The sequence below is a fragment of the Glycine soja genome, chromosome 15, assembly GCF_004193775.1.
Source record: "Glycine soja cultivar W05 chromosome 15, ASM419377v2, whole genome shotgun sequence".
Classification (NCBI taxonomy): Eukaryota; Viridiplantae; Streptophyta; class Magnoliopsida; order Fabales; family Fabaceae; genus Glycine; species Glycine soja.
The window spans coordinates 12200278-12227292 of record NC_041016.1 but is presented as its reverse complement, the minus strand read 5'-3'; the positions used below and the strand labels follow the sequence as shown (position 1 = coordinate 12227292).

At 31.5% G+C, this 27015-nt stretch overlaps 3 protein-coding genes and 1 long non-coding RNA gene across 7 annotated transcripts; 2 read left to right on the top strand and 2 right to left on the bottom strand.

The window, feature by feature from the left end:
- Positions 1-2414: 2414 nt before the first annotated feature.
- Positions 2415-4468, bottom strand: LOC114386353 (heavy metal-associated isoprenylated plant protein 35-like). The gene is made up of 3 exons (XM_028346350.1): positions 3867-4468; positions 3666-3741; positions 2415-3233 (listed from the first exon to the last, which is right to left on the bottom strand). The coding sequence occupies exons 1-3, from the start codon at positions 4188-4190 to the stop codon at positions 2548-2550; spliced, it is 1086 nt and encodes a 361-aa protein (XP_028202151.1). The 5' UTR covers positions 4191-4468; the 3' UTR covers positions 2415-2547.
- A 1509-nt stretch (positions 4469-5977) lies between these two features.
- Positions 5978-9418, bottom strand: LOC114388607. The gene is made up of 8 exons (XM_028349174.1): positions 9309-9418; positions 9056-9218; positions 8914-8952; positions 8771-8824; positions 8573-8626; positions 6574-6627; positions 6399-6470; positions 5978-6310 (listed from the first exon to the last, which is right to left on the bottom strand). The coding sequence occupies exons 1-8, from the start codon at positions 9344-9346 to the stop codon at positions 6188-6190; spliced, it is 597 nt and encodes a 198-aa protein (XP_028204975.1). The 5' UTR covers positions 9347-9418; the 3' UTR covers positions 5978-6187.
- A 2854-nt stretch (positions 9419-12272) lies between these two features.
- Positions 12273-15111, top strand: LOC114388606 (vesicle-associated membrane protein 724-like). The gene is made up of 5 exons (XM_028349173.1): positions 12273-12573; positions 13519-13660; positions 13765-13885; positions 14560-14622; positions 14705-15111. Exons 1-5 carry the CDS (start codon positions 12384-12386, stop codon positions 14852-14854), a joined length of 666 nt encoding a protein of 221 aa, XP_028204974.1. The 5' UTR covers positions 12273-12383; the 3' UTR covers positions 14855-15111.
- A 2657-nt stretch (positions 15112-17768) lies between these two features.
- LOC114387593 lies at positions 17769-23042 on the top strand. 4 transcript variants are annotated; one of them, XR_003661355.1, is made up of 7 exons: positions 17769-17982; positions 18088-18140; positions 20027-20133; positions 21850-21954; positions 22067-22142; positions 22311-22393; positions 22824-23042. It is a non-coding gene; the product is annotated as an uncharacterized LOC114387593 (long non-coding RNA). The 4 variants fall into 4 exon arrangements; XR_003661354.1 differs by having other exon boundaries at positions 21838-21954; XR_003661356.1 differs by having other exon boundaries at positions 17770-17982; positions 20027-20100.
- The last annotated feature ends 3973 nt before the right edge of the window (positions 23043-27015 follow it).

Sequence of the window (27015 nt, the reverse complement as noted above, 5' to 3'; positions counted from 1 at the left end):
CACCATTAACCTGTTTACCATAGCTACCAATACCGTCCCCTTTATTCTCCGAATTTAACAACAATCTTGGAAAAGAATTTTGGAGTAAATCGTCACCTAACCACACCTATCCTCCCAAAATCTAGTAGAAAATCCATCTCAAAGATTCACTTATCCCCTCCCCCGCACACACACCATTTTCAAATTCCTCCACCACAATGACTCACAAGGTTTATTTCCCCTCACAAATACCTTGCCAACCCCAATATTTTGATTCAAGAACCCTCACCCACAAGTCTCCCTTATTATAATCAATGGAATGATTTCATATTTTCATCATTTTTTTGGTTTTGTTGTCCTTTCGTGTATTTCATTTAACTTTATTTTCTGATAAAAAAACACTTTTGGGGTACGTGTTTAATTTTAAAGGTTAGAATATTAGATTAATTGCCCCTCATATGTTAATTTAGACCCGACCAAAAAGTGTTTTTTTAGTGAATTTCAACTTTTGCTCCACAAATATAAAGAGAACACGTACGTGTCCCCAAAACTTGAACCAAACTTGGCACAAATCACGGCTTAGCCACCAAGGAGTGTCCCCGTAGGTGGAGTGAAGGGAACTTATAATGTTCAAACAGCACATTATTTCAATACTGAAAAATTAACGTGATATATAATACTACTCTATATAATTATTTTTACCTTTCACATTTTTCAATCTTTTTTCATACATTAATAAAAAAATATATTCTAAAACCAAACGACATAACTTTTTGTTGTCCTGCGTTGATAACATTTCATTGTTCAAAATTATTCATTCCTAACACCCAAGGAAGAATTTGTTCAGCAACGTTGCCTTTGGTGGCCTGCATTTTACATTTCAAAATTTTAGTACGTTGCTTTTGATAGTCTGCAACTCTGCATATATCCACTGTTCCTTCACCAACTGAGATCCGATAAAACCGATCAAATAATCTCTTATAATAAGGTGAATTAATATTTAAAAATGTACCCATTTAATACCTAATTATACCTTAATAAGATCGCCTTAAAAAATAATCCACTGGGGTCGGTCTAGTGGTGAGAGTTGAAGTAGAATACATGAGATCCTAGATTTGAATCTCAATGGGACCATTATAAAAAAAAAATTGCCTAAAAAAATGCGAGAAAAAAAATACATTTCCTTCCCCTTGGGCCTTTTTAGGACTGCAACAGGAAACAAAGATTCTTGTTCCAAGTTGCACACCTAGAACCAGTTTCCAAATTCGACCCACCTGACATTAGATGTGTCCCCCACCATTCCTTTTGGTTTTTCTCTTCTCTCTGGTCCATTTGAAAATGCACTGTTACCTCTTAAAGCATCAAGAGAAAATGTCAACCTTTAATTTATTTCATTTATAATCCATATATTGCTTCTTTCTACTACTGTTTCAACTTTGCTTAAACAGCTCTCCTAAAAAATTGCGCTTTGCACATGACAAACTTTTTTCACCTGGATTATCTTGGGGGCCTTACCCTTTTGCAAATGAGCATAGATTTGATAGGGGATATTATCCCTAGCCTCCATAATGCAGTCAAACTTTGAAGGGAATATGACCCCGTTAACAATGATGATGATATGCACTTTTTCTTGTTACTATCAGAGAATTTCCTTCTCCTAAATTTGAATTGAATGCATAACATATACGATTATCAAATGGTGCCACATTAGGCCATGATTTACAATCTGATACATAAACAAAGCTAAAACCAAATATAGAAAATGTCACCAAAACACTTTTAATCCTCTTTTTAACATATTCTCTATTATCAATAGTAATATAAAAATTGTTCGATCTTTGTTACATATCACTTTTTTTATGCAGTACAAGCCCATTTTTTTTTTATCCCTTCACCCTCTCTCTTTGTTTTTTATTCTCTTTCACCACTTGCAACACACAGGTACACATCTAGTTAGGTTAAATTCATGTAAGTCTGTTTTTCTTTTAACTTGAAACTTTGAACATAAATCTAACAATTTGTTATGGTCAACAAATATATAAGAGTTCCATTTCTTATTTGGTGGATCTCATTCCTAAAGTAATGGGATCTACATGAAATTCAATAAATAAAAATAAGTGTGTTAAAAAATAATGGTAGAAAATATATAGTATGTTTGGTTTGCATCTACAAACCCCGCAAATGTACATAAGAAAAAAAAATACAACCTCTTCTTATTTTCATGTTTTAGAAAGTGGAAACCTATCAATATTGCAAATAGATTTCCAAACACATCTTATCCCTATCAATATTTCAGCTTTTCCAATGCGTGAAGAGCAAAACAGTCGGTTATAGTTAAGACTTATAAGATTGACTTGATAGTTGAGAAAAAAAATTAAAACTTAAAGACAGACTAAAAAATAAGATTATTGATTTGAATCTCTTAGACTCCCACTAATATTCTAACAAAAACTAACCACTAACATTCACTAAAAAAAAAAAAATTAAGTTCCCTGGATCACGAAACGATGTCAGACCATAATAATAATAATAATATCCATAGTGTAACATTCTCTTTACTTATAGGTCTCACATAACAGAACAGCCATTAGCATTTTCATCACTGAAGATCTCAAAGGAAACCAACGGTGCTGATTGAACGTGATAATAACCGTCTTGGTCTAGACCAGCACGGATGTAGGGTGAAGATGGAACATAGTAATAAGAAGGATAAAATCTGTCATAAACTGAAACATAAACCATCGAAGGATAATAAGCAGTTTCTGGGTACGACAACGATTGCTGACGTGGCGGGCTAACATTCACCTGGCCCACAAGATCCTCAAACTGCAATCCAGTGTTTGCAGGTGCACCAGTAGATGCTGCTGCTTCTGAACTCAAACTACTTCTCCCATTGCCATCACCACTCTGAACTTTCTTTTTCTTCTTCTTGCCAGAACCACCACCACCACTCTCCGCCGGAACATGGTCACCGGAGGGGGACTTTTCCGGCGAGTTGTTGCTGCTCTTGTTGCCACTGTTACAATTGGCAGTAGTAGCATTTTCAGTTCCCTTGTTTTCCAAGCTCTGTGGTTCTCTTGCTTCATTCTTCTTGTGCCCTTTGCCGGAGATTTTTTTGTCACGGTTGAGATTCTCCGGCCACATCTCGGCGTGTTTTCCTGCTCTGACGAGTTTCCTGAGAAGAATCTCTACGCCAACACTTCCAGTGACTGTTACTTTCTGCTGCTGTTGGTCTATTGTTGCAGTGAAAACACCTACAAAGGTGTAACATTCACTCTTAAAATTCGGGTTTGAACCTAATTCAATTACAAAACTTAACTCATGGATGGTATAAGAGTTGCCCTTGTTTACATACACTTCCACTGATATTTCTAACAAAAACCAACAAATTAACATGTGCTAATAAATAAATAAAAGACTATTTTGTCCTTGTCACTAGTCAATGTGGGATCTGTAACATTTTCTGTGTTACCCAAAACACTGTTTCTGTTTACTGGTTCAGAATGCTATGTGGGAATAATAGTGTAATTTACTCGTGCATGGAAAAACAAGTGTACCAAAAAATAGGTGAAATAATGAAATATGAAGCTAGTTTTTTGTTCTATTTTTCTAGCATATATTTTTAGAGTACTACTACTACACGAAGAAGGGAAAATTTTTTGTTCAAACTGTGTGCTATAGTGTACCGTCAATGCTCTTCAGAACCTTCTTTACTTTCCTCCTGCAACCTTCACAGTGGATGGAAACTTTCAAGAACCATGTCTAGGAGAACAAAAAGAGTTAAATAATTAGTTTTAGTGGATTAAAGAAGATAAATTTGAAGAACCAAAAAATGTGCATACATATGCATTATTATGCATCTTTTAATTGAGGTAAGGTGGTAGTACCTGATAGTTCAAAGGTTGTGTAGCAAGTTGAGGACGTTTTGCATCCATTGAGAGAGGGAAGTTGAAACTTGAATTGAAGGATTGAAGGGATTTGAGACTTGGAAGGAGAGAAAGAAGAAGTGAGTGTGGGGCATACAATAAAAAAAAAGGGAGAAAATGCCAAGAATGTACTTGGGGGTGTGCACTCTGTTGGGGAGCAAACTGTGCAGGCAAGGATGGATGGCTATCAAAGTATAATGTGACAATGACAGAAGGACACACTTCTCCTACTGCATTATTTTGCAATATTAGAGCATGATTTTTTCTACCTTCCCCTTCTTGCATTTTCACTTAATCTCCCATCGGTTGTGGTTGTGGAAGTGGTTAATTATTTTTTTTTTTAAAAGAAAAGTAGGATACTAGGAAAATAGTGATCCTTACTTTATTTTTATAGGCACTCGTGTACTGTGATAATTATATTCACTCTTTCTTTTTCTATGCTTGCATTGTTTTCTTGTCTCTTGTAGATGTACTAGGCTTTTGTTTCATCTGCAAGATATTTGTTTGTTGTTTGTAGGAAGCTATTTGTTAGAAAAGATTCTTTTTTGTAACTTTGTTATCTACATTTATTGACACTTCTACCATATTTATCATGGATAATTCTATCATTTTTTTAAAGATTGTTCTTAGCTATTGTTGACCTATGTTGGATTAGGATTAAACTGTCTTCACAGTATGCCTTGAGAAAGCACATATCAACTTCCTTGCACGAACAATGCCAGTAAACTATTTAAATACTTCATATAGTTTGACATTTTTGAGGGGGGGGGGGGGGGGGGGGTGGTCCTCTATTCTAGGAGGCAACAGAGAACCAATAAATAATGCGGGACTAGGCATACGAGCCGAGACTTTGGATGAAGAAGTGAACCTGCATGACAATTAAGGAGAAAAAAGGGGCCCTTCATTGCTTCTAGTTTGAACAAAAATCACTTCATTTCACCTCACCTCACTCAATTTATTGCCAAGAAAAGTAAAAACTAGTCTGTTCTCAGGTAATCCATGAAGGAAGAAGTGACTGCAGCAAAGTCTAGGGAAGAAAATGTCCAATCTGAATTCCATCTTTTCTAGCCACTGCAAGATGACCAAATCTAACATAACCCCTTGAACATTGGTTACAGTGTTCTTTCATCTCCAGTGTCTACATGCCACATCAAATCTTCCCACGAGGAAAATCAGCATGTCATGTATTTTCACCTGAGAATGACTGTGAAACCCAATTCTCAAGCAATGCATTTGTACATGATTCAGGTAAGAGTTGACACTCTCTAGATGATATTATCGATTGGTCATTTGAAAACAAAAACTCTCAATATATAGTTATTTATCAAAACATATATGTTGGGATAGATACTGCTGATTTAGTAAATAAAATTACGACAATTATCCTTTTTGCTCAATGTTTCTACTATTCAAATAGTTAATGCAGGATTCAGGATTGTACATATTCCTAATAAACATTTAAAGAGCTTAAATTATTGAATAAAAAAAGAATAATAGTTTTGTTACATGTTTTAACATGTTTTTTTACTCGGAGAAATATAATTTATAAACAAATTCTTAAAATTCTGGTGATAAAAAAGTTTTAATTAATATCGTAGAAATATTAATACCATTTATAAACAAAACTTAACGAACAAGCGAAAACTCACGAACGACTTGCCTAATCCCATGTACACCCAGCAATCCACCATTACTGCAAAGGTCAGGTGATACAAATTGCAGCAGAATTTTTACTGTGGTGAAAATTGGAGAATGGATAAGGACGAGACAAAAGCAATGGTTCATATCCCATCCAAAACTGCACTTTTCCAAAGCATGAGGTAAGCTCGTTAAGATCTTATAATAGTAATATGGTAGGTAAACTAAATAAATCGGCCATCAAGAGTTCAGACCTTCCACCTTTTTAAAAAAAAACAAGAATCATAAATACTAATTAAATAGATTAAAATTATGATACTGTGGTTATGTATCAATAATATTATATTTTAATTTTTTATTATTATTAAAGTTCAATGCATTCTACCTTTTTATGAAAATGTTTAACAGAACCTTAATCTTTGCTGGCAACTCAGTTAGAAGAATATGAAAGCATACCATAATTTGTTCAATTAATATCGATTATACCCGAGGAAGGGTAACGGGAAATTTACCATTGATTCTTAAGTCCCGCATTATACCCAACAGTAGTAATCAAACACATCAAATATCTACCATAATACAGAGTCATTCAGCTTCTCTAGGGTGTACACAGCGAGCAGCAAATACTCAAATTAAAAAGCTATTTAAGTTTCAGCTACTTTGCTGCTATTATCTTCTTCAGGTACCACCACCTGTTCTTCCTTGACAATTTTTTCAATCTTTGTCTCCTGCGACGGAGCATGCTTGACATCTGAGGCATCCTGAAGCTGCAATGCATTCATTGATGTATGTAAATTTAATAACTGAAAAGCAACCTAGAAGTTGTAGAGTCAAATGATTCTCCTAAAGACTTACCCCCAAGTTTCTTAAGCTAGCAGTGACATCCTCTTGTTGCTGCTGAAGGGTAGTCCTCAGATCTTGAAATTCCTAGTTTTAATTTTATAGATAAATTCCTAGTTTTAATTTTATAGATAAATTACATACAACAAAATCAATTTGAAAGAGAGAAATAATCTAGAAGCACACTTACTGCTCGAAGTTGGTCCACTTCAACATTAAGTGTTTTCTTAAGTTCTGACAGCTCCTGCATGAACAAAAGGAAACACATCAAAAGTTGAAAAACAACAAATTTACTACATGCACAAAATTAGAGCGAAGCCGAAGTAACATCCAAACCAGTTAACCAGTTATAAAAGAGTTCAGCTACCTACCAATATAACCAGGAAAACAAGACACGAGGGGCAAACCTATTATATCATCTATCAGCATAATAAAATATCATAATGATTTCTTGTCGGTTGTTCAACTCTGAAGGTTAAAATCCAATAAATGGGTTTTTGAACAACTAGCTAGCTATACTTAAAGAAGGGACAAATATATTTTAGGTCCCTGTATAGCATATACATTAATTAAAGAAATTCAAGATAAATAGTAAATAATAAGTCACAGTTACACACAATCACCATCAATCTAGAAGCAATAAGAACATGGTAATGGAATCAAAAAATGAAAGATGGTAGTGAAATGAATAGAAAGGAACAAAACAAATTAGATAAAAAAAATAGCATAATGTGAATTAGGAGGTCTAAGGAAGAAGAGAGAACAGAACATATGACAAAAAAAAGTCCTATAACGTGTTAAAAAATAGACGTCAAAACAAAGGTAGCTGAGTTTGAATTCTGAGGATTCAGTGTTTTCAAATCCCAAAAACACCATGTTGCAGAAACCTGAAAAGTTCCTGGTTCTTTCAAAGCCGTTCTCCATCACAAAGGCATTCAAGCCTTACATTTTGGGATATGAATTAGCAAGGGTCAGGGACTCCGGTTTTTTCTTGGAACAGACAGCCTTCAAAAAATAGAAATGAAGTAGGACACTTCACAAATTGGAATTCGTAACATAAGATAACAGAAACAGAGAAATAGGAAAGGCAGAGAATTTAAGGAGACAAAGAATGAAATAGAAAAAGGAAGATCAAGAGAACTACATAACATGACTTGTAAGTTGTAAGATTGAAATGAAATAAGGAAAATGATAGGGAAATCTTGTTAAGGTGAAAAACAACTCCAATGTAGTTTATATAGAGAATAAACAGTTTGCCGCTGATGGAGCAAAATTGCAGGTTTCTTCTGGTCCTATTATAAAACAGCAATGTAAAGTCTAATATAGATTATGAACTATATCACCTCTTTTGAGCAACACTCAAGGGTGCACTGTACTAACTCCAGAAGCCCTTACACTTCTAGAAAGCACGGGTTCACCACAATTGGTTTTATCTTTGACTTGGGAAAAACAGGCTTTGCAAAAAGATCTTACCAGTTCTAAAATTGACAAAATCAAATACAAACTTGTTCAATAGGAAGATAACGATAATGAAGGTAAAGGTTTCAAATTACGGTCCCAAAGCTTTCCTATCTGATACACAACAGATTTGGCACAAGAAATGCCTAATCAAGTTAATTATACTAGCAAAAGCACGTGAAATGTTATTGTCACACGAATATGGAAACAAACTAATTGGTACATCATAATTGCCATTTCCCTGGTCAGCACAGGATTACACAGAAACAAATTTACAAGACAGAGCCAGTATAAACATATACACACATCAATACATGAGTCCATACACACAAAGGCAAACACATTCACCTAATAATTGCCCTTAAAAGCACAAAATTCATCATAGAAAAATAAGTGTGCATATCATAGACTATCTTATGTGCACCCTAAATGGTACTTTATTTTATCAGAGTACAAGGCATGACAAACCAGATAACAATGAAAACATTACAAGAAAAAGAAAAACAAGTTATTTATGATTGCCTCAAAACTAAATGGTACTTTATTTTAAGCGATAGATTTCTATACCAAAACTCTATAAGGAATATACATTAGAAAATGAAATTTACGCCCCCCCCTCCCCTCCGCGCCAAGCCTCTTATTTTTTCTGGAACTAGTGATATGAAGCAAAAATCATTAATGTGAAGCAAAATGCGGTGATAAGCAGACATAGATCAATCATCATCACTTACGTCGCGATAGACCTTGACTTGTGTATCTAACTTCGACCTCCAACTTTGCAAATCCTACAAATAGATCCAAAGGAACAATTTTTTTTAAAAAAAAGAAGAAAAAAAACACCAACAGTGAGCTAGCAGGTAGAATTGAATCTTCATAACTAACAAACAACGGCATTAATTAATACGAAACTAAAGGATAAAATGTCACACCTGTTTCAAACTCTGAACTCTGCCCAGAAGCTCCGATCTCGATTCATTAAGTTCCTAAGAACAATACCAAGAAGATTTAAATGTGGGGAGTTCATTTATGAATAAATTCACAAAATAATAATAATAATAATAATAAATCTTACCGCGATTTTAGAGGTAATGGGAGTGACGTTCTCCTTCTTCTGAAAAAACAAAACAAAAGTGAGGGATTATTAGTACGGATTTTGAGGATTATGGTAAAACGCAGAATTTGAAAAGTGATGAAACGAAGATTAGAAGACATACGATGGAGAGAGGAAGAGAGGAATCCGGGTTTTCCATTGAGGATGGGATCGGAGAATTGAGAAGAAGAAGGTTTCGTTGGATTGTTGTACTAGGGTTTGATTCGGAGTTGGAATTTGAATCGGAGCGTGGTTTGGTGAGTGTTGTGTTGGGGGTAGTACTAGTACTAGTACACGAGTCAAGAAACACCAACGTTATAAACAAACGCGACAAAAAAACCAGCTCAAATTTTTAAAAAACACGAATAAGGAGATACCGTTGCGTGGGATATCGAAACTTGCCAGCGACGTGCATAAAAGTTTGCTTGAAATCCCTATTTATACCACCAACTTTGCTTCATTTTTTTTTAAATAAATAAATTCTTTCTTGTTTCTTACATTTGGACTTGTATTTTTTCAAGAATTTGATTGAAATGGACTGGACAAGTAGTATAAATTTTTTTACATGACTTTTGTAATGATTATCTTAAAAGTAATCTCAAATATGATTTGTAAGTTTTTATATTTTTTAACTTTGCTGGTAAAATTGTCGAGAAAAGAATTAAAACTTAGATAAAATAATATCTCTTGTTTCTTTTAGAGATGAAGAAGTGGTGGGAAATAAGCAGACACCACCACCAAAAGAGAAGGTGGATCTTATTCAACAAAAATTACTAATTAAGAATTGAGTATGAAGATGGAAATAAGCTTTTACTGAAGGTGTATATGGAAGATATAGGGTTTTTCAAGAATTTTGTGGGCCTTGGGAGGATGCTACTTTGATTGAATTGTTGACAAAAATCATTGGATATGGAATCTTGAAGGAAAAGCTTAAGAAAATATGGATTCTTAATAGTGGTTTTGATATAAAGGATGTTAGCAAAAGATTTTATACACTGAAGTTTGATCAACAAGAAGAAAAGGACAAGGTCATAACTGGGGGGCTCTTGGATGATTTTTTACCATCACTTGACAAACAGAAATTGGACCCAATGTTTATTTCGCTAATGGCACAAGTGGAACACACTCTAGTATGGATTAGATTCCAAAGATTTAATTGTGTATATTTTGATGAAAGTTTCCTTCTAGCTATGACCTCTGCAATCGAACAGTCAATAACAGTTTATGTCAATACATTAAAGGTCAAATACCAGAGGTATGCTGAAATAGACCTTCTCCACTCTTTTTTGTTAAAAGCATTCACCTCTTTTGGTATCATAAATGCATTTACAAAAAAGATTTATACATTATCTCTCTTATATCTCGGACAACAAGTTTTTTTCTTCTTTATATCTTAACACATTATTTCAAAACTAAGTTATTTTAAATGAACAATGTGAAATAAGAATAGCTCTACTAGGAGCTTTGATCTTGATACAAGATAAAGAGAAAATCAAGTTAACTTATCAAAGAACTAGTCTCAAAGCAGCCTAACAAAAGGAAAAAGGAGAATGTGCTCCATGCATGGCAAGAAAGAAAAAGTACTTTTTAGTATAAATTGGTATGGTTTCTCCCCTCAACTTTTTTAGATTTAATATCTCATGCATTTAATGCATAATCAAAACGGGATAAAGCTTTCTCTCCACAGACATTTTCTCAAGATTCTGTAAGAAGTCACAAGAGTCTTGAAGAGGATAAAATATGATAGAACGAGTTACAAACTATGCATGTAAACGCTCTTTGAACAATCTTACTCTGATTTTTCATATTTTATTTAACAAACTTATTCTCTCGTGAGTTTATCTTTCAAAAACTACCTTTGTGAAAGTGAAAAAGAATATTTGAATTTTTTTATCTTGGGTTAAGATACTAATGCTGTAAAGCCTAAAGAGACTTTAGAAAATACTTTAGTTTTAAATTAGTTATTTTAGTGAAATCCTTTAAGTTATGAAAGGACGAGATATAACTCTTATTATGGAGTGAGTCTAGAGAAATTTGTTATGTGTTGTATATATTTACTCTCGTCAAACATTATTAATAAAGTTAGAAATTAATTAAAATATAAAAAAATTAAAATGCTCATGGACAACTGGCTCCAAATATGTGAACCTAGATTCATCCACACACACATATATATATATATATATATATATATATATATATATATATATATATATATATATATATATAATTTTAAAAAAATCTTATTGTATATTTAGTGCAATTTATTTGAAATTGTTTTTTAACTAGTTAAAATAAATCAATCACTTCTAGAGCATCAATATTACCGGAAAGAGGCTTATAGAGAGAAATAAAGAAATGAATTCATGAATCATGACAAAAAGTGTGATACAATATCTGTCTTGAGAACAACTTTTACTTTAATTAAAAGGAAAGTAAGGAAAATAATATTATAGTAATAATTAGATGTATATCTTCAAGCATGCATACAAGCAATAATTAGGGAAGTTTGTGCGTTTCAAAAAAGAATTACTACCCAATGAATGAAGCAAAATGGTATAACACAGGCTTGGCTGCGGTTACTTTCACTTTAATCATACAATTCAGAACATTTTAATAATCACAATCACAACGATCTACTCCTACTTACTTTAATTAAATTCGTTTATCCAACCCTAAATTACAACTATTAAAACACAATTAACTTTAACATTTAAAACACCGCCGAAAGGAAAAGATAAATGTTGTGTATATGATCTCGTTTCATAATCTGTCACCGATCATAACTTCCAAATCATTATGCATTATTTTTTTATAGATAAATATTATTTATTAATATTATTAATTTTTTATTAATGAAAATTTAAACTCTATAATTTTTTTAACTACACCAATCTTATATCGTTAAGTCATTGTATATAATTAAAGGGCAATTTGATTATTAATGTTCAACTATGATATAAATGGACAAAACACAAAGGTTTCAATGTTTCATTTTCATTGATTTTATGAATTGAACAATGTTATTCGAGATAATAAAGAAAAACATAAATTTATTATTGGAATTCTGACTTTTATTAATGGTAAAAAATTAAAGGAAAATAACTCAACTTTGAGTATCTTTAAATCTCTCGAACAGATTAATTAATGTAATCTCGGTAAAACAACTAAAACCACTTCTTACAATTATATTACTTGAAAAACAAAACATTGCTTTCAAAAATGAAAAACAAAAATTATTAAACTTGTGATTCCTTAATTAGTGAGGGAAAAAGGCAAATTCTTTCTTGATGACAAAGCAAAAAAAAAATAAAAAAAAATAAAGAATAAACAAAAGGGGTCCTAGAAGTTGCTAACGGTAGATGCAGAGCAGAAGAAGCAGCGCAAGCACGCACGCATTCTGTGTGTTGTGGTTTCTCTGAGTTCCGAGTGGACTCAGTTACGGAGCAATAATGAGTCAGGAATCGTTTATATATAGCTTCGTGGCTCGTGGGACGATGGTGTTGGCTGAGTACACGGAGTTCACTGGAAACTTCCCTGCCATTGCAGCTCAGTGTCTTCAGAAGCTTCCATCTTCCAACAACAAGTTCACTTACAACTGTGACCACCACACCTTCAATTTCCTAGTTGAAGATGGTTATGGTAATGCCCCCCAGTGACTTGATCATGAGTTTAAATTGAATGTCAATGTTTGTGTGAACCAAAGATGAAAGTGGAGTTTGAATTGATAGATTTTAGGTGCTGGATCTAGTCTTGAAATGGATGTGTCACTTTAGGTGGTGGGGGATGGGTTAAGTGAGCATAAAGGTTTCATCTTTTGGGTTTTGTTTGCCTTTTAAATTGATTTTCCTGGTGGGTTTTGTTTGCTTTTTAATGGGTACTTCTCAAATTTTGTAAATTTTTCCTTTGATTGTTGAAATGGAATCAATAGATGAATGGTGAGAAGCAGAATTTGGGTTGTTAAGTTCAAATTAAGGTTTGTTAGTCTGCTATAAGTGTTTGATTTTGCCTTTTGGTGACATTCATTATATATAGGAATCAGTAACACCTGATTTCAATGTCATCTTGTGCCCTTGTCCATCAGCAATCAGGGATCTTGATGGGATATCCTATCATTTTGACTATCCTTTAGAGGTAGTTGTGCATCAGATGGTCTTCAAACAAGGCCTAATCTTGTGAATGTGAAGTTGTGTATAGAAACAAAATGATCCATAGACACCTAGTGCTAATATACACCTACAGAGAGAGAAGAGTAGATATGATATGTAATATAATGCAACAAGAAGAGAGTAATAGAAAGAAATGAGAGGTGTCAAGGAGTGTTTACACTCTTGTAAATGTTCATATATCATTATTCATCACTCCAATAGAAATGCGTAGTCAATGGAGGTCTTTGTGTATGAAGACTTTTCAGGTTTTATTTTCACTTATACCTAATTTTTTGTTTATATAGCCGACAAACAATGCAACCTCTACATATGTGAGTTTGGAAGCTGGTGGTTTTTGTCGACTTCTAAGATTAAAACTTTCATTTGCAGTGCAATGAGTATTTTAGTGCTTTACATATTGGCTTTCTGTAAATTGCAGCTTACTGTGTTGTTGCCAAGGAATCTGTTAGCAAGCAGATCTCTATTGCTTTCCTTGAACGTGTCAAAGCTGACTTCAAGAAAAGATATGGTGGTGGAAAAGCAGATACAGCTATTGCCAAGAGTCTGAACAAGGAGTTTGGGTACACTCATTCTGTTCTAAATCTTTGATGATGTTTTGGATATGTTAATGCTTGGATTAGACAAATTGTATAGAAAGTTAAATCATATGGGTGCTCATTTGCAGACCAGTTATGAAAGAGCACATGAAGTACATCATCGATCATGCTGAAGAGATAGTAAAGCTAATAAAAGTGAAGGCTCAAGTTTCAGAAGTTAAGAGTATCATGTTAGAAAATATAGACAAGGTACTGTATTGTTTAGGAGTAAGCCTTTTTTTTTTAAACCCTGGTATTCAGTCATTTCCTAGTGCAGTCATCACTATGCATCTTGGTGTAACTTATAAGTTATAATCCATTAGTGTTTTTATGTTCTTCACTCTTGAAATAAAGTATGAAAGCAAGGGGATAGAGGGATTTGATTCTGTGAGGATTGCTATGTTTGTCTGCAGACTACTTTATTGCAACTTCTGGGTAAACTTCACCATCATTCTGTGTCCCTCCTATCTCTTTAAAAATTGAAGAACTAAAAATTTGTAAAACAATGTGAAATGCTTGGAGAAGCAGTATGCTTCTATACTTGCTCCTTCTTCACTTAATTGTTGGTGATGACTTGCAATGACAGTTTGATGTGTATTCCTGTGAATCTATAATTATAGAACTATTTGCTCTCAATCGGTCATTTGCTTCTCTTTGTGGACAACCAGTTCCATTCCACTATTAAAACTTGACTAAATTACAACCTATTAAGTTCTGTATAATTATTAAAAAATTTCCTTGCATTATTCTGTTTGTATCTGTTGCCGTAGCTCATGCGATTGCCTTATTTGAAGTTGTATTCTAGGATAGACAATGTGTTGATTGCTATGATAGACAACATAGTATTATACTTTGACATCTTTATTTTCATTATGTGTTTTCAGGCCATTGATAGAGGAGAGAATCTAACTATTCTTGCAGATAAGACGGAGACATTGCGTTCACAGGTGAGTAAAGTTGATTTAGGTTAGACAATTTTTTCTTTTTTTAACTTATGCTTTATAAGGATGAGGATTTCCTAAATTTCAGGCTCAAGATTTCAGAAAGCAAGGAACACAAGTCCGTCGGAAGATGTGGTATCAGAACATGAAAATTAAATTGGTTGTTCTGGGAATTTTGTTGTTTTTGGTCTTGGTTATCTGGCTTTCTATCTGTGGTGGATTTGACTGTACAAACTAGCAGTGATTGAAAGTTTCCTAATAGTTTTTTTTCTTTTTTAAAATGATGTATAAGTGAACTATTTAGCAAGAAAATCAACTGAGAAGGGGGAGTTTGGCAACTGGAAAAAAACTTCTCACCTTCTTTGGTGGTTGATAATGATATATATGTTCTTTGAAATTCTTGAATAGAGGGAGAGGGGAATGCATGTGTAGCTGTGTACCATGTGATAGACTGTTTGATCTACAAACAAAATACAGTTGCAATATTTTTCCTAATACACAAAAGAAATGTTATGAGCTTCAGTTTTTTTTTTTCTTTTCCAGTTTTGAACAACTTATTTGATCTTTACTCCCCAAGAAACAGAAATAATTTTTGAAAGGCTAAATTATATTTTTTTCCTTTATTTTATTTTTAAGATCCATTTTGATCTTTTATCTTTTAAAAAATTTATTTTGATCTTTTATCTTTTAAATTTGGATCAATTTAGTTTTTTCAAAACAATAATTTTTTTTTATTTTGGGACACAATTTTGATTTTCTTCTACATGAAAATTTGGCCCCCTCATTTCTCGCATACCAACATATGCATGCAACTCGACATCCCTTCATTTCTTTGATCTTCGTTCGAATTTTTTTCTCAACATACATTAAAAATTAATTAAATACCAAAATATACATATTCTTGCATTATTTACCAAAACATGTTTATTATTCAGGTGTAGATTCAGGTTGGGAGGACCTAAATTTTACATTGTTTTTTTCAAAAACCTGTGGAGAATTCAGGTTCCCCAACCTCAATTCTCAACGTGAATTTTTTTAAAAGATTTACAAATAATATAAATAAAAGAAATTAATAAAATTAGAAAATATTATAATATAATTTTTTAATTATCATGTAGGTATTTAAATAAATTGTAAACTTAAGACATTTGAACATGTTCTGAATTTTTCTCAAGTTCAATTTTTGTTTCGTTGATGGCTTTTTTTTCTTATGTACATTAGTTAAAAAAAATGAGAAAATTAATTAGTAGTCTTAAAATAAATTAAAAAAGGGGAAATGATTTTAAAAAAATAAATTGACCTAGAATACAATCTAGTCAATCTGGAGGCTAATAGGGTCATTGTCGTTCTGGAAGTTCTAATCAAATAAATTAATTTTTTTTGTTTACTATCAATGTATTTAATTTCACATTATATATAAATTATAAATTTTTTTTCAACGGAAGTGTTTTTAACTATTTTTCTTTAACTTTATTATCTTCTTTAATATATTCTCTAATTTTATTATTTTTGCATTAATTTCCTTTATTTATATTGTTTAAAAAAAAATTCTTAAAAAAAGTTACGTTGAAAATTTAGATCCTCCACCCGAATTTACATTATAAATAGTAAACATGTATTTTGGTAAATAATGGGGGATATGTATATTTTGATATTTAATAAATTTTTTATGTATGTTTGGTTTTTTCCCTTGCCCCCCTCATTTCCACACAACTAAACACAATGTTCACTTTTATTGATTTTTTTAATCTAATCAAAATTGAATTTTTAAAAATTAAATTAAATAATTTATATTACTAAAATCTAAGATTTAAACTCTCAAAAAAAGTATAAGCAAATTATTTTACACATTAATGTCTATATTTAAATTTAATATAAAAATGAATAGAATATAGCATGCCAGATTAACATTTTTGCACGAAAACACATTAACATATGAATTACTATAAAAATTATATATTTTTTTTATAATTTTAGTATCTTTCTATAATTCATTGTTGTAATAACTTAGATATAAATATATTTTTTTCTCACTCAACTAATTTATTGATGATTTTTATGCAAATAAGTTTAATTTTTTACCCAATTAATTTATATTTAGTTACTTGAAAAAAAAATCTATGTATTTATTATTATATGTTCCATATAAAATTAATGTCTAAAATCAATTTTTAAGCAAATTTTTCAGAAATATAATTAAATGTTTACAAAAATATAAAAAAGTTTAAGGAATTATTTTTTAACTTCCATAAAAGATATTCAGTTACTAGAGTTTTTTGAATTTTTTTTAGAAGATATAAATTAGATAAAAATATTATTTACACAATTGTTATAAGAGTTTAATTTATATGTATTATTGTATAAAATATTTTACATTATCAACTAATTAAAAATCATGATTGTTATAACTTTTCAGAATTGTGTAAAATTGATCAATAAATTTATCGTACATCACAGTTTATGATCAAATAACATTTTCATTTTTTTTTATATTTTTAATGTATGAAACTATATATTATTTACTCTTGTTATTATTTACCGTCAACATAATAATCTCTTGTATCGCATGGCCATGGGCAGAAAGCCTAGTAAGAAATAAGAAATATATAACAGTTAAGCCTTGTTTTGCTTAGCCATTTTCAAGTGGATATAAAGTATGTTTGGATCTGCATTAATTTGCTTTTAAAATCATGTTTTTTATTTACTTAATCGCAAAAGTTTCCTTTATTGGCTTCAAATTTTCATGTAAAATATGTGTGTTCATGTTAATTAGATGTAAGTGAAACCTAATATATAAAAAAATTTACGACACAATACACAAATAACATTCACTCACTTCCAAAAGGTTCACCATTATCTGTATCTCCATACACTATACATATAAACACAAACTCATACGAAATACTATCACTACTACAAAAGTGGTTTTTTAGGATGTGTGTTCTAAGACGGTTGTCCATAATCGTCTTAGAATACGGAGCGGTGATAATTTTGTAATAAACGAAATAACTTTTGTATTTAACGTCACACATTCTAAGGCGGTTGTAGGCGACCGTCTTAGAATGCCCTTCGGTGGCAATATTATAATTACTAGGAACTAAGACAATGACAGTTTTTACTAATGACCGTCTTTGTATATGCTTTTCAATTTTGGTACCCTAGGCCCATTCAGCACGCGTTCTTTTTTTCTCTGCCCTCTACTCCGTTGTCTTATGAGTCTTCGCTAGGTTTGTGTCCGTCAACCTTAGTCTCATTGAAACATTATAACCCCCTCAAACACTATCATTCACTTATACCTGCTTATAAGCTCAGGAGGCATCGATTGTCTGTGTTAGCGACTTTCATACGTCTTAGGTTGTGATACAGGTAATGTGATGAAAGCCTCTGTTTATTCATGTTTTAATTTGAGGAACCTTGAACAAGGTATGAAACAAGGGTTTTTAATGGCTTTTACTTTTCAATATCCTACAGCTCAATACTTAGCGAGGATGAAAAAGTTGCAGAAAGTGGTTACTTTAAGCTAGGTAAGCTCGATATGTTGGTTTTATTCTTGTTCTTTGCATTGATATTTTTAGTTTTAGTCTTAGAAATATTGGCATTGGACAAAGTTTGTGTTTTTGTTGTCATTTTCATTCCCTTAAGAAACATATTTTCTACACAATTCAGATCCAATATTTCCATACCTATTCCTATATTTTCCTCGCTCACTATGTGTCTTCTGTGCTTTCTTTTTTTTCTTTGTTTCCTTTTCCTTTTCTAGGCTCAAGCCTTTATTATTTGTAGCTCCTCTTCCTTGACTCAAAATATTTTCCCTTGATTTTGCCAATTTGGTGCATATCTGCTTCGTTTTGGTAACTCAAATTTTTTCTATTGCTTACTGAGAGATCTGCTTTTATTTGAAGTTGCTTTTGTTGCTGGCAAGTATCTTCCAATCTAGGATAAAAAAAATTATAAATAAAAAAATCCTTTTCCTTTTTGGGGTGTTTAGATCCTTTGTTGGGAAGAAACTAGAATTTACTCGTAGTATAATTGAACAATTGGTTTTCTTTCTTTTCATTGAAATGTGTACTTATGTAAGGATTTAGGATTTTCTTTTCTTCTGCTTTTTCATTGACTTCTCATTCTTTGTATCCTTCATAAATATCCCCAAAATATTGAGTAAAAGTAGAGAAAAACATACCTACAACTAGAAGATTTGCTGGCACACGAATGAAGAGATCAACCCCTCCAATTTTCCCGGTTCCATTCCTCTGGATTTCTGGTCTCAAACCCCTCAAAACAGCTACAAATTGGTAATGTTTAGTTATCATAACTTCCAAACGGCCCACATGTCCCATAAAGGTCAGACTTATTTTGATCCACCTCAAGCTCCAGAAATATCTTTTTGTTCAAAAAATCTACCAATTTAAGTGTTCCATGTGGACTTATGGTCAAGACTCCAAACATAGAAGGGTTTTCAAAGTTGTAGGTTAGATAAGGTGTTCCACTATCCTTTGGCTCAAAACGCCATCCATATAGGTACTCAGTTGACATCCTTGGTGACCCATACTCAATTTTCTTACCTGTTATGATGCACAGATACCATATAGAAGCTGGAAAATATGAGCAAAAAAATCAAGTAATTAGTGAGAGTTAGAAAACTCATGAATCTAATGGTTTTGAATGTGGAGAATCTTGGCGTTCTTTGGATGATGGTGCTCTGTTTGTGAATGCTAATACAACAACTTTGGGTTTGAGTAGTTTGATTCCATGTTTGCCACCAAAATTCAAGTTGAAGTTGGTGTTCAATTGTAGAGCTACGCACCAAGATAGTGAACATACTCTCTTATGCTTTATTAGCTAGTTGACTTTAGTAGCGCGTAGAATACGTGGAAAAAAATCGTGATTGTCTTTACTTTTTTCAAAAGCCAACTTGTGTACCTTGTAAGTAGCTACTTCTCCAAAAAAGTTACAATTGAACTAAGACTACAATAAATTATATGTACTTAATTAGGAGTTGCTTTGGCCACATGAGATAGACAATTAAGTGCCTGAATAAATTATATCTGTACTTATATAAATAATACTAGTTAGTAGTGTTTCCTATAAGCAATATGACAATGCTATTATTTGAGCTTACTTTTTTGGACTGGTACACTTAGTGCCAAAGCTCTCTGTATAGAATTATTAAATTAATTCATTTTTTTTATGTATCGAGAATATTCTTTAGTTAACATTAGAAGACTAATCCTTCTTGGAAGATACCAAACACAATGTCAATTACATGCTTAACAATAATGCGTAAACTTCATGAAGAGAGTTAACATTAGAAGACTAATTCTTCTTTTGTTTACATTTTTTGGGGGGTTTTAATGAGTGTTGTGATTAATAATAGTGATTCTAATCTGTTGCATTTTTCTATTTGCTTTAGCTTTGTGTGTCTTGAAGTCTTACTTGGAAGGCTCAGATTTGCTGTAAATCTCTCCAGTTCCCCATCATCAGAAGGTATAATTTGTTGGTTTGCTCTATAGCTATTTGGTGAGGACTTTCTTCTTGACCCTATACATGTGTGTGTGTGTATAGAAGTAATTTTTCTCATGTTGACCTTATTTATTACACATATGTTTATACCAGTAGTGATAGGACAAGTCTCTTGTTGAATAAAATGTTGTTGAGGTTGCTATTTCAATTAAAATGTTGGACATTGTGCTCCCTTGTGCATTTATTTTATTGTGTGTTTGTGGCAGGTTGGTTAAATTACTAGAAAAATGACATTTAATATTGAAGAACTTCCCATGTTCACATATATTATCTAAAGTCATTTTCTGCATCATCACTAGTTATTCTCGTTATGTGCTTGACCTTCTCATGTAGGAAAGTCAACATGTTTTAAGTAGAATTGATGTATATTATCTACTCTAATCAAAATATAACCAACCTTATATGCTCTTACTAATATTTTTAGATGCCATATTGGGAAATAGAATAGCTGAAACTGGACTTTGTTGCTAGTTTTGCCTACATCATGGTTAAGTTAGTAGCAATTAAAACACATGAAAATTATTTCTGTTGCAACATACATGGATACAATTCCTACTTTTTCACTGCAAAGGGTTTGAATGGTTGGTTCAATGTATGTTTGACTTAAGCAATTTCAATTTTTGGCAAAGCTACATAACAAAATGACAAAATGAAATTTTTATCACAATTGAAGGCAATAAACTACTCATTATTATAAGTATGTATTGGTTTCCTAATTCCTATATTAAAGATCATTATGTAAGAAGTACCAATGCATGAGATGTGGTTGACTCAGTATAGTCAAATATTTAACCTTTTTCTTTTCCTAATATTCACATGAAAAAACCCATGCCTTTCTTTGGTCAGACTTGTGATATTTGGTGTTTCTTGTCTCAAGGCATTAAAACCCACTAGCACCTAAAGTGTGCCTCTAATTACCCTCTCTTTTCTTATCATAATAATAGCCAATATATATCATTAGTTGGAATTTAATTAAAATTTTAATTTTTTTTGTTCTCACTAATAAACATTACTCATAATTTTATAATTTTTAATGAATTTTAACCGAATAATAAAGAATTTTGATGAGATTTATACTGGGCACAGATTCACCTTAAGCACAATGGGGATAATTGGCCATTAAGATATTTTTTTGATTTAAATATATTTGATAAAAATTTATCCCCATAAAAATAGATATTTTTCTCATAATGTGAAACTGTTTTATAAATAAATATAAAAATTTAAGAGATAAAATAGACAAAAAAATTAATAGTTATTTTATCACTTTATCTTTTAAACAAACAAGTCACACAAATACACTAATTGTGTAAATTATAATTTATAGAAGCTTAAATATTTTATAATTTTTTAGTATCAGATGATGCATTTTGTAAAGACTTAAAATTAATATTTTATAAAAAAATATTCCAATCGCCACATTAATACAAGAACATATGCATATTACTATATTATGATAACATGAGGGGGCCTTGTAAATTTTTGGGAAGGATTGTGATTTTAGAGTAGCAAAGAAGCAATTGTTTGAAAAGTTGATAATGACTTTTTTCTCCAAAAGATGTACGATAGCTGCTGCTGCTGCAATAGAACTTCACTATAGTTTTCAGATGCACGAAATTGTCAAGTTTGTTTACTTTATGTACTCAAATTCAAAATGACATTTTTAATATCTTGCTGGACTATTTTTCTTATGTTATTTAGGGATACATGCAGTGGTGGAATGAATGGTTACATATCCTTATATGGTGGAGAACCTTGCCCTCCTATTTTTAGGTCTCTTATTGCAAGCATGGAAGATATCATGGACAATCATGTTATGTAAGTCTATTGATGCTGTGTGTATAATTTAATAAGAACATGATTTATGGTCATATGGATGTGAAAGTTGCTGTGATTTATCGTATTTTCTTTTTCATACCTTGTTGCTCAGATGTGCAATATATAGACTCCCAGATGCACATAAACATATTAGCCGACCACCACAAGGAGTTAAATTTCTAAAAAAGGTATTAAATTTAGTAGCTGCTCCTTATTTATACCCTCCAACTTCTAAGTCCCTTTCCCAGTCTAGTGTTCAATTTCAAATGTTTGTTGCAGACATTGGTCTTTCTAAAGTAGTATGCTTCTGTTTCGTCTACTGGTGGAAAAATAAAATTATGTGCTTTTTTGTACAGATTGTTGAAATTGGGGATCTAAAACTTGAACCTGTTTTGTGGCATGAAGATTCAGGCAGGAGACACCATTCTGAAAATGGGAGGTAAGACTTTGTTTTTTATTCTCCCTTTTTCTATATCAGGAAAAACCCTCCAGGATCTATTTCTAGTCAGGAGCTTGGGGATGCAACACACAGACTCATGTGATGCATACGTGACCTGATAGGATTCCATTATGATTGATATGAACTGCAATATTCATTGATTGAGTTTTTTTTCCTGTATTTTGCTTTTCTTTTCCTCTTATGAAACATAAGCATGCTGCTAGTTTACTTTATAACTTGGTATGAGTGATCCTTAGGTTCAGCTCCTTTTCCATATAAAAGTTATGATTTTAATACATTTTTTTATTTGTGTGAGTGGATCATGCATGGTCTCTGCCACTCGTTTATATCTGTAATGCATAATAACATGGGAAAGATATATATTTAATTACAATTCACTGATACAAAGTACCATTTGCTTTATTTACAGGATTTTTGGATAATTTACAATTTGATAAATTCTGTGTTGTTAAAAGATCGTTATGGTCATTTGTGTGTTCAATTTTTTTAGTAAAATTATGTAGTCCTGTAAATTCTTGCAAAATCTATTGTAAATTGTAGACTTTCTCATTTATTATGTAAATTCTTATATTATGTAATTAAATTATTTTACAATTATTGAAAATGATGATAATAGTTTTGGTTCAAATCAATGTATAGTGTCTTTGTTAAAGATACTAGAGAGCAGAAAAAAATAAAAGAGCACAAAATAAAAATTTACCAAAAAAAATGTTAGACATACTAAGACGGTTATTGAAATAACTGTCTTAGTATGTCGTTGGTATACTTAGGAATTTACGATGGTTATACTACTAACCGTCTTAAAATAAGATACATATTAACTGTTATTAGTATAATCGTCGTAGAAAGGCAACTACACTAAAGACATACTAAGACGGTTATTTTACAACCGTTTTAGTATTGCTAACCTTCTAAGACGGTTATGCAAATAATCGTCTTAGATTCCCATCTAAACAAACGACATACTAAGATAGTTATTGTAATAACTGTCTTAAAAAGTTGTGTATACTAAGACCGTTATCGGAATCGTTGTTATATTTTTTCTCCATTTTACGATAATGCTTTTTATGACGGTTCAAAATGGTCATAAAATATCCTATTTAACTGACTTAGTAAGTATTATTTCTAGTAGTGTATAATTAATTTCTCCTTCTTTAGATGTAAATAATTAATTATTTGAGCTTTGATTTGTTAAATATTTGATCAAACTCATTTTTTTAATCAATAAACAAACTCACATTAGAATCAAACTTATTGTAAAAAAAAATAAAAATTGGAACCAAATTTTATTAGCCTTTGTTATGTGTATATTTATTGTTGAACATGTTAAAATTAATTTTGGACTTTTTTTTGTAATCAATAAACTATGAAAATTTTATTTACTAGATTATGAAAATGTAATAGTTTAATTTTTTTAAATTCCACATACCATATTGAGCACATAGTTCTATTTATAAATTATCGTTTTATATTAAAATGTTTATTAATTAATATACGGTAAATTGATAAGATCATAAATAATTTTAAAGAAAGGTATAAAAATATGAATAAATAATTTGTAAATGAGTTACACAAAGCTTAAGTTTCATTTCTTTTAACAATATTCAAACTCAAACTTTTAATTATGCTGCTTAAGTAAATTGATAAGCTTTATTTAATTTAAGCAACTTATTTAATTTTTTTCCATGTAAGTTTAAAGATTAAGTATTCATCTCGACTTGACTGGTTTACACACTTAGGCACAAAAACACCCACCCCATGGTGACTAATCCAAAATCAAACCAACATTACATGCAGATATAAATAAGAAAATAAAAGGAAAAGAAACTGCTCTTCAAGAATTCAATTTTGTAGAGCACACAAACAGTGACACACGGAAGCAGAATGCCCTACCCAAATGGCCATGCAGTTTCACTTGACACCCTTACTTGTCCCTAACTTGGAAGTAGTCCTTGTTCTTGACGATTATGTCATACATGTGCGTGGCTCTGAAGTTTTTCAAATCCTTTGGGAGGGAGATTAGGTGCACTGTAGAGCGTTTCTGGAACTGAAGCAGTGAAGGGTCATCATACTAACGCTCCCACCCCAGTGAGCTCAGCTTCTCCTCTAACACTGCATAGGAAATTGAAGTGTCTGTCTTTGAGTTTTTGTGAGCAATATATTGTGCAATGTGAGAGAGGGGGGTTGGGAGTATTGGGTAATTATGATTTGTTTTAAATTGATTTTGTTTTTATTTTATTTTATATAATAATATATATTTAATAAAAAGTCTACGGTGGAGCTAAAGACGACGGTGTATATATATAGTATACAAAGCCTATACACTTGGAAGATGTTTAGAGAAAACTTAATACATACTCTAGAATCACGTACGTACGTGGTTTAGATTTGTTTAGATTTGTGATGAGATGCAATGTTATTAATTTTTTTATATATAAATTAAGAAATAGTTCGTGTTAAGAAAATATTAACTAAGACCATGTAATTCTAGATTATGACCATGAACTATATAATATTTTTTGTGTTTGAGGCTCATCATTTCATCAGCCTTAATTGGTCTTAATTGTATTGGGGGAATTCTGATTCCCTTAACCTGCGAAGTCCAAAGTATTTGTGTTACCCCATTTAAGAGAAACTTTGTGTTGTGAGAGAAACTTATTTTAGAAACAAAGTTGGAGAGTTAAGACATATACATGGAGACGCCACGTTCTGCTAACCAGCTAGTTGTATAGTTAATTAATATATACAAACATATGGTCGGTGCACGTCTGTACATAAAGTACAGCAAATTAAGCTCATTATTGATAATTGGCTTGAGACTAACGAGGCCACAAATTAATCTACCAGTATCACAAACTTGTATGAACTGTTGGTGAAGAAAAATTGTGTGAGAGAACGTGAAAAAAATATCATTTGGACTTGAATGTGTCTATAGAATAATTTTCTTTAATTAAGGAAGAAAGGAGGATGCTCGCGGCACGTACGGTAGACTCAAATGAATATTAGGCTCTTCTGAAAAAGATTTTCTATATATGGTTTATGGGGATCAGGATATATATATATATATATCATTATCAGGTATACAGTGAGGGTGGGGATCAAAGATGAAAGAAATTTATCTAAACTTAATTCTGATCGTAGGTGTGGAAAATTAAATAACACTGTTGATCCATGTATGTGCGGCAGGTCTGAAAAAAAATAGTTTCAGATTAAATTGAATTGTAATTGAACTTAAATTAAATTGATTTGATTTTTTTTTAAATTAGTTTAAGATAAAATGAATGTATTATTTTATAAAACCAATTCAATTAATCTAATTGTTTCTAGAAAATTAGTTTGATTTTTGAGCTCTTAGAACCGGTTTAAAATTGATAAAAAAAATTAATTCAAAACTAATTTTTTAAAATCAGTTTAATTTTGAACCAATTTATCGAAGTAAAATTTACGTATCCCTAACGGGAGGTTTTCCATGCATTTGTTTTTGTTTGGCCATGCTCTTTGTAAAAAAAAAATAATTGTGCATGCTCTAGAATTTTTGTTTGCCTAATTAACTAGCGTTGACTATTCAATTGACATCCTTCAAATTATCAGTATTGAATATGTTATTTACACGTTAATTAATTTTTATAATAATTTCTACAATTTAAGTATAGAGAGATGGAAAATTAAGAGAAAGAAATTAAGAAAAATATGATATTATAAAGAATATTGCAAAAATTATGAGAAAAAAATAAAATTGTTATTCTTACACATAATTTACGGGACAAGAGTTTATTTGGATGATAACACAAGGAATAATAAACTTTTCTCCCCATCAAACCAAATCCTTGTGTTGAAATCATTTTGAAAATGATTATATATATATGAAACATATCCTCTTGCAACTTTCTTTCCAGCTTTATAGGGATTGGATTAGAGGGAAGTGGCTTCTATACTAGCTATTGTAGATTGTAGTTGTTATCTGCATTTCCCTTGTGGCTAAGAATCCGTTTAAACTAATTAAGCTCTAGTATTCCACCAGCGCGCGGAATGAGAGAAGATAGAATAACAACACTTGTACCAAGGGTGATAAAACCCTCTTCTAGGATCTCAAATTCAGCATCAATACTTACAAAAGAAATTAAAAAAGGTGAAAAAATATCAGAACGGAAGAAATAGAAATGGAAACCACGCGACAATCGAAATTCAATTAATAAGTTTAAGAGGATTCGATAAAAAAAAAATGCTAATATCAGATTTAATCCAAAGCTCCTTATAAAGAGTTAAAAAGTTGTAGTTATACCTTTACTAACTAATTAGACCCATGGTCCAAGAAGCTAACCTAAAGCCTAACAAGCTAACTAACTAATCCAACTAACTAAAACTAAAAGTTAAAAGCTTTAGAAGGCCCAACTTTATGGAGGACCAATCTAAGCTAAGCTTCTAATTGTAAAATCATAACAAACATCATAAAAGTTCAACAAGGTCCAATACAAAAATGATACAATTCTTCTTTTGAGAGGAAAAAATTATACAATTCTATAATTTATTATTTGACTCTCATGTAACCTCAAATTTTTTTTAGACATCTATCATTAATGGTAGTTAATTTTGTCTTACAA

Bases quoted from the DNA above. Each gene is read 5' to 3' on its own strand.
- LOC114388607 (XM_028349174.1), bottom strand. From the start codon at position 9,346: ATGCACGTCGCTGGCAAGTTTCGATATCCCACGCAACG. The intron at 9,219-9,308 runs GTATCTCCTTAT...CTCGTGTACTAG, and splicing joins TTTCGATATCCCACGCAACG to TACTAGTACTACCCCCAACA. The intron at 8,953-9,055 runs GTATGTCTTCTA...TTGTTTTTTCAG, and splicing joins CCTCTCTTCCTCTCTCCATC to AAGAAGGAGAACGTCACTCC.
- LOC114388606 (XM_028349173.1), top strand. From the start codon at position 12,384: ATGAGTCAGGAATCGTTTATATATAGCTTCGTGGCTCGTGGGACGATG. The intron at 13,661-13,764 runs GTACACTCATTC...GCTCATTTGCAG, and splicing joins AGTCTGAACAAGGAGTTTGG to ACCAGTTATGAAAGAGCACA. The intron at 14,623-14,704 runs GTGAGTAAAGTT...CCTAAATTTCAG, and splicing joins CGGAGACATTGCGTTCACAG to GCTCAAGATTTCAGAAAGCA.
- LOC114386353 (XM_028346350.1), bottom strand. From the start codon at position 4,190: ATGCAAGAAGGGGAAGGTAGAAAAAATCATGCTCTAATATTGCAAAAT. The intron at 3,742-3,866 runs GTACTACCACCT...TTGTTCTCCTAG, and splicing joins CACAACCTTTGAACTATCAG to ACATGGTTCTTGAAAGTTTC. The intron at 3,234-3,665 runs GTACACTATAGC...ACACCTTTGTAG, and splicing joins GGTTCTGAAGAGCATTGACG to GTGTTTTCACTGCAACAATA.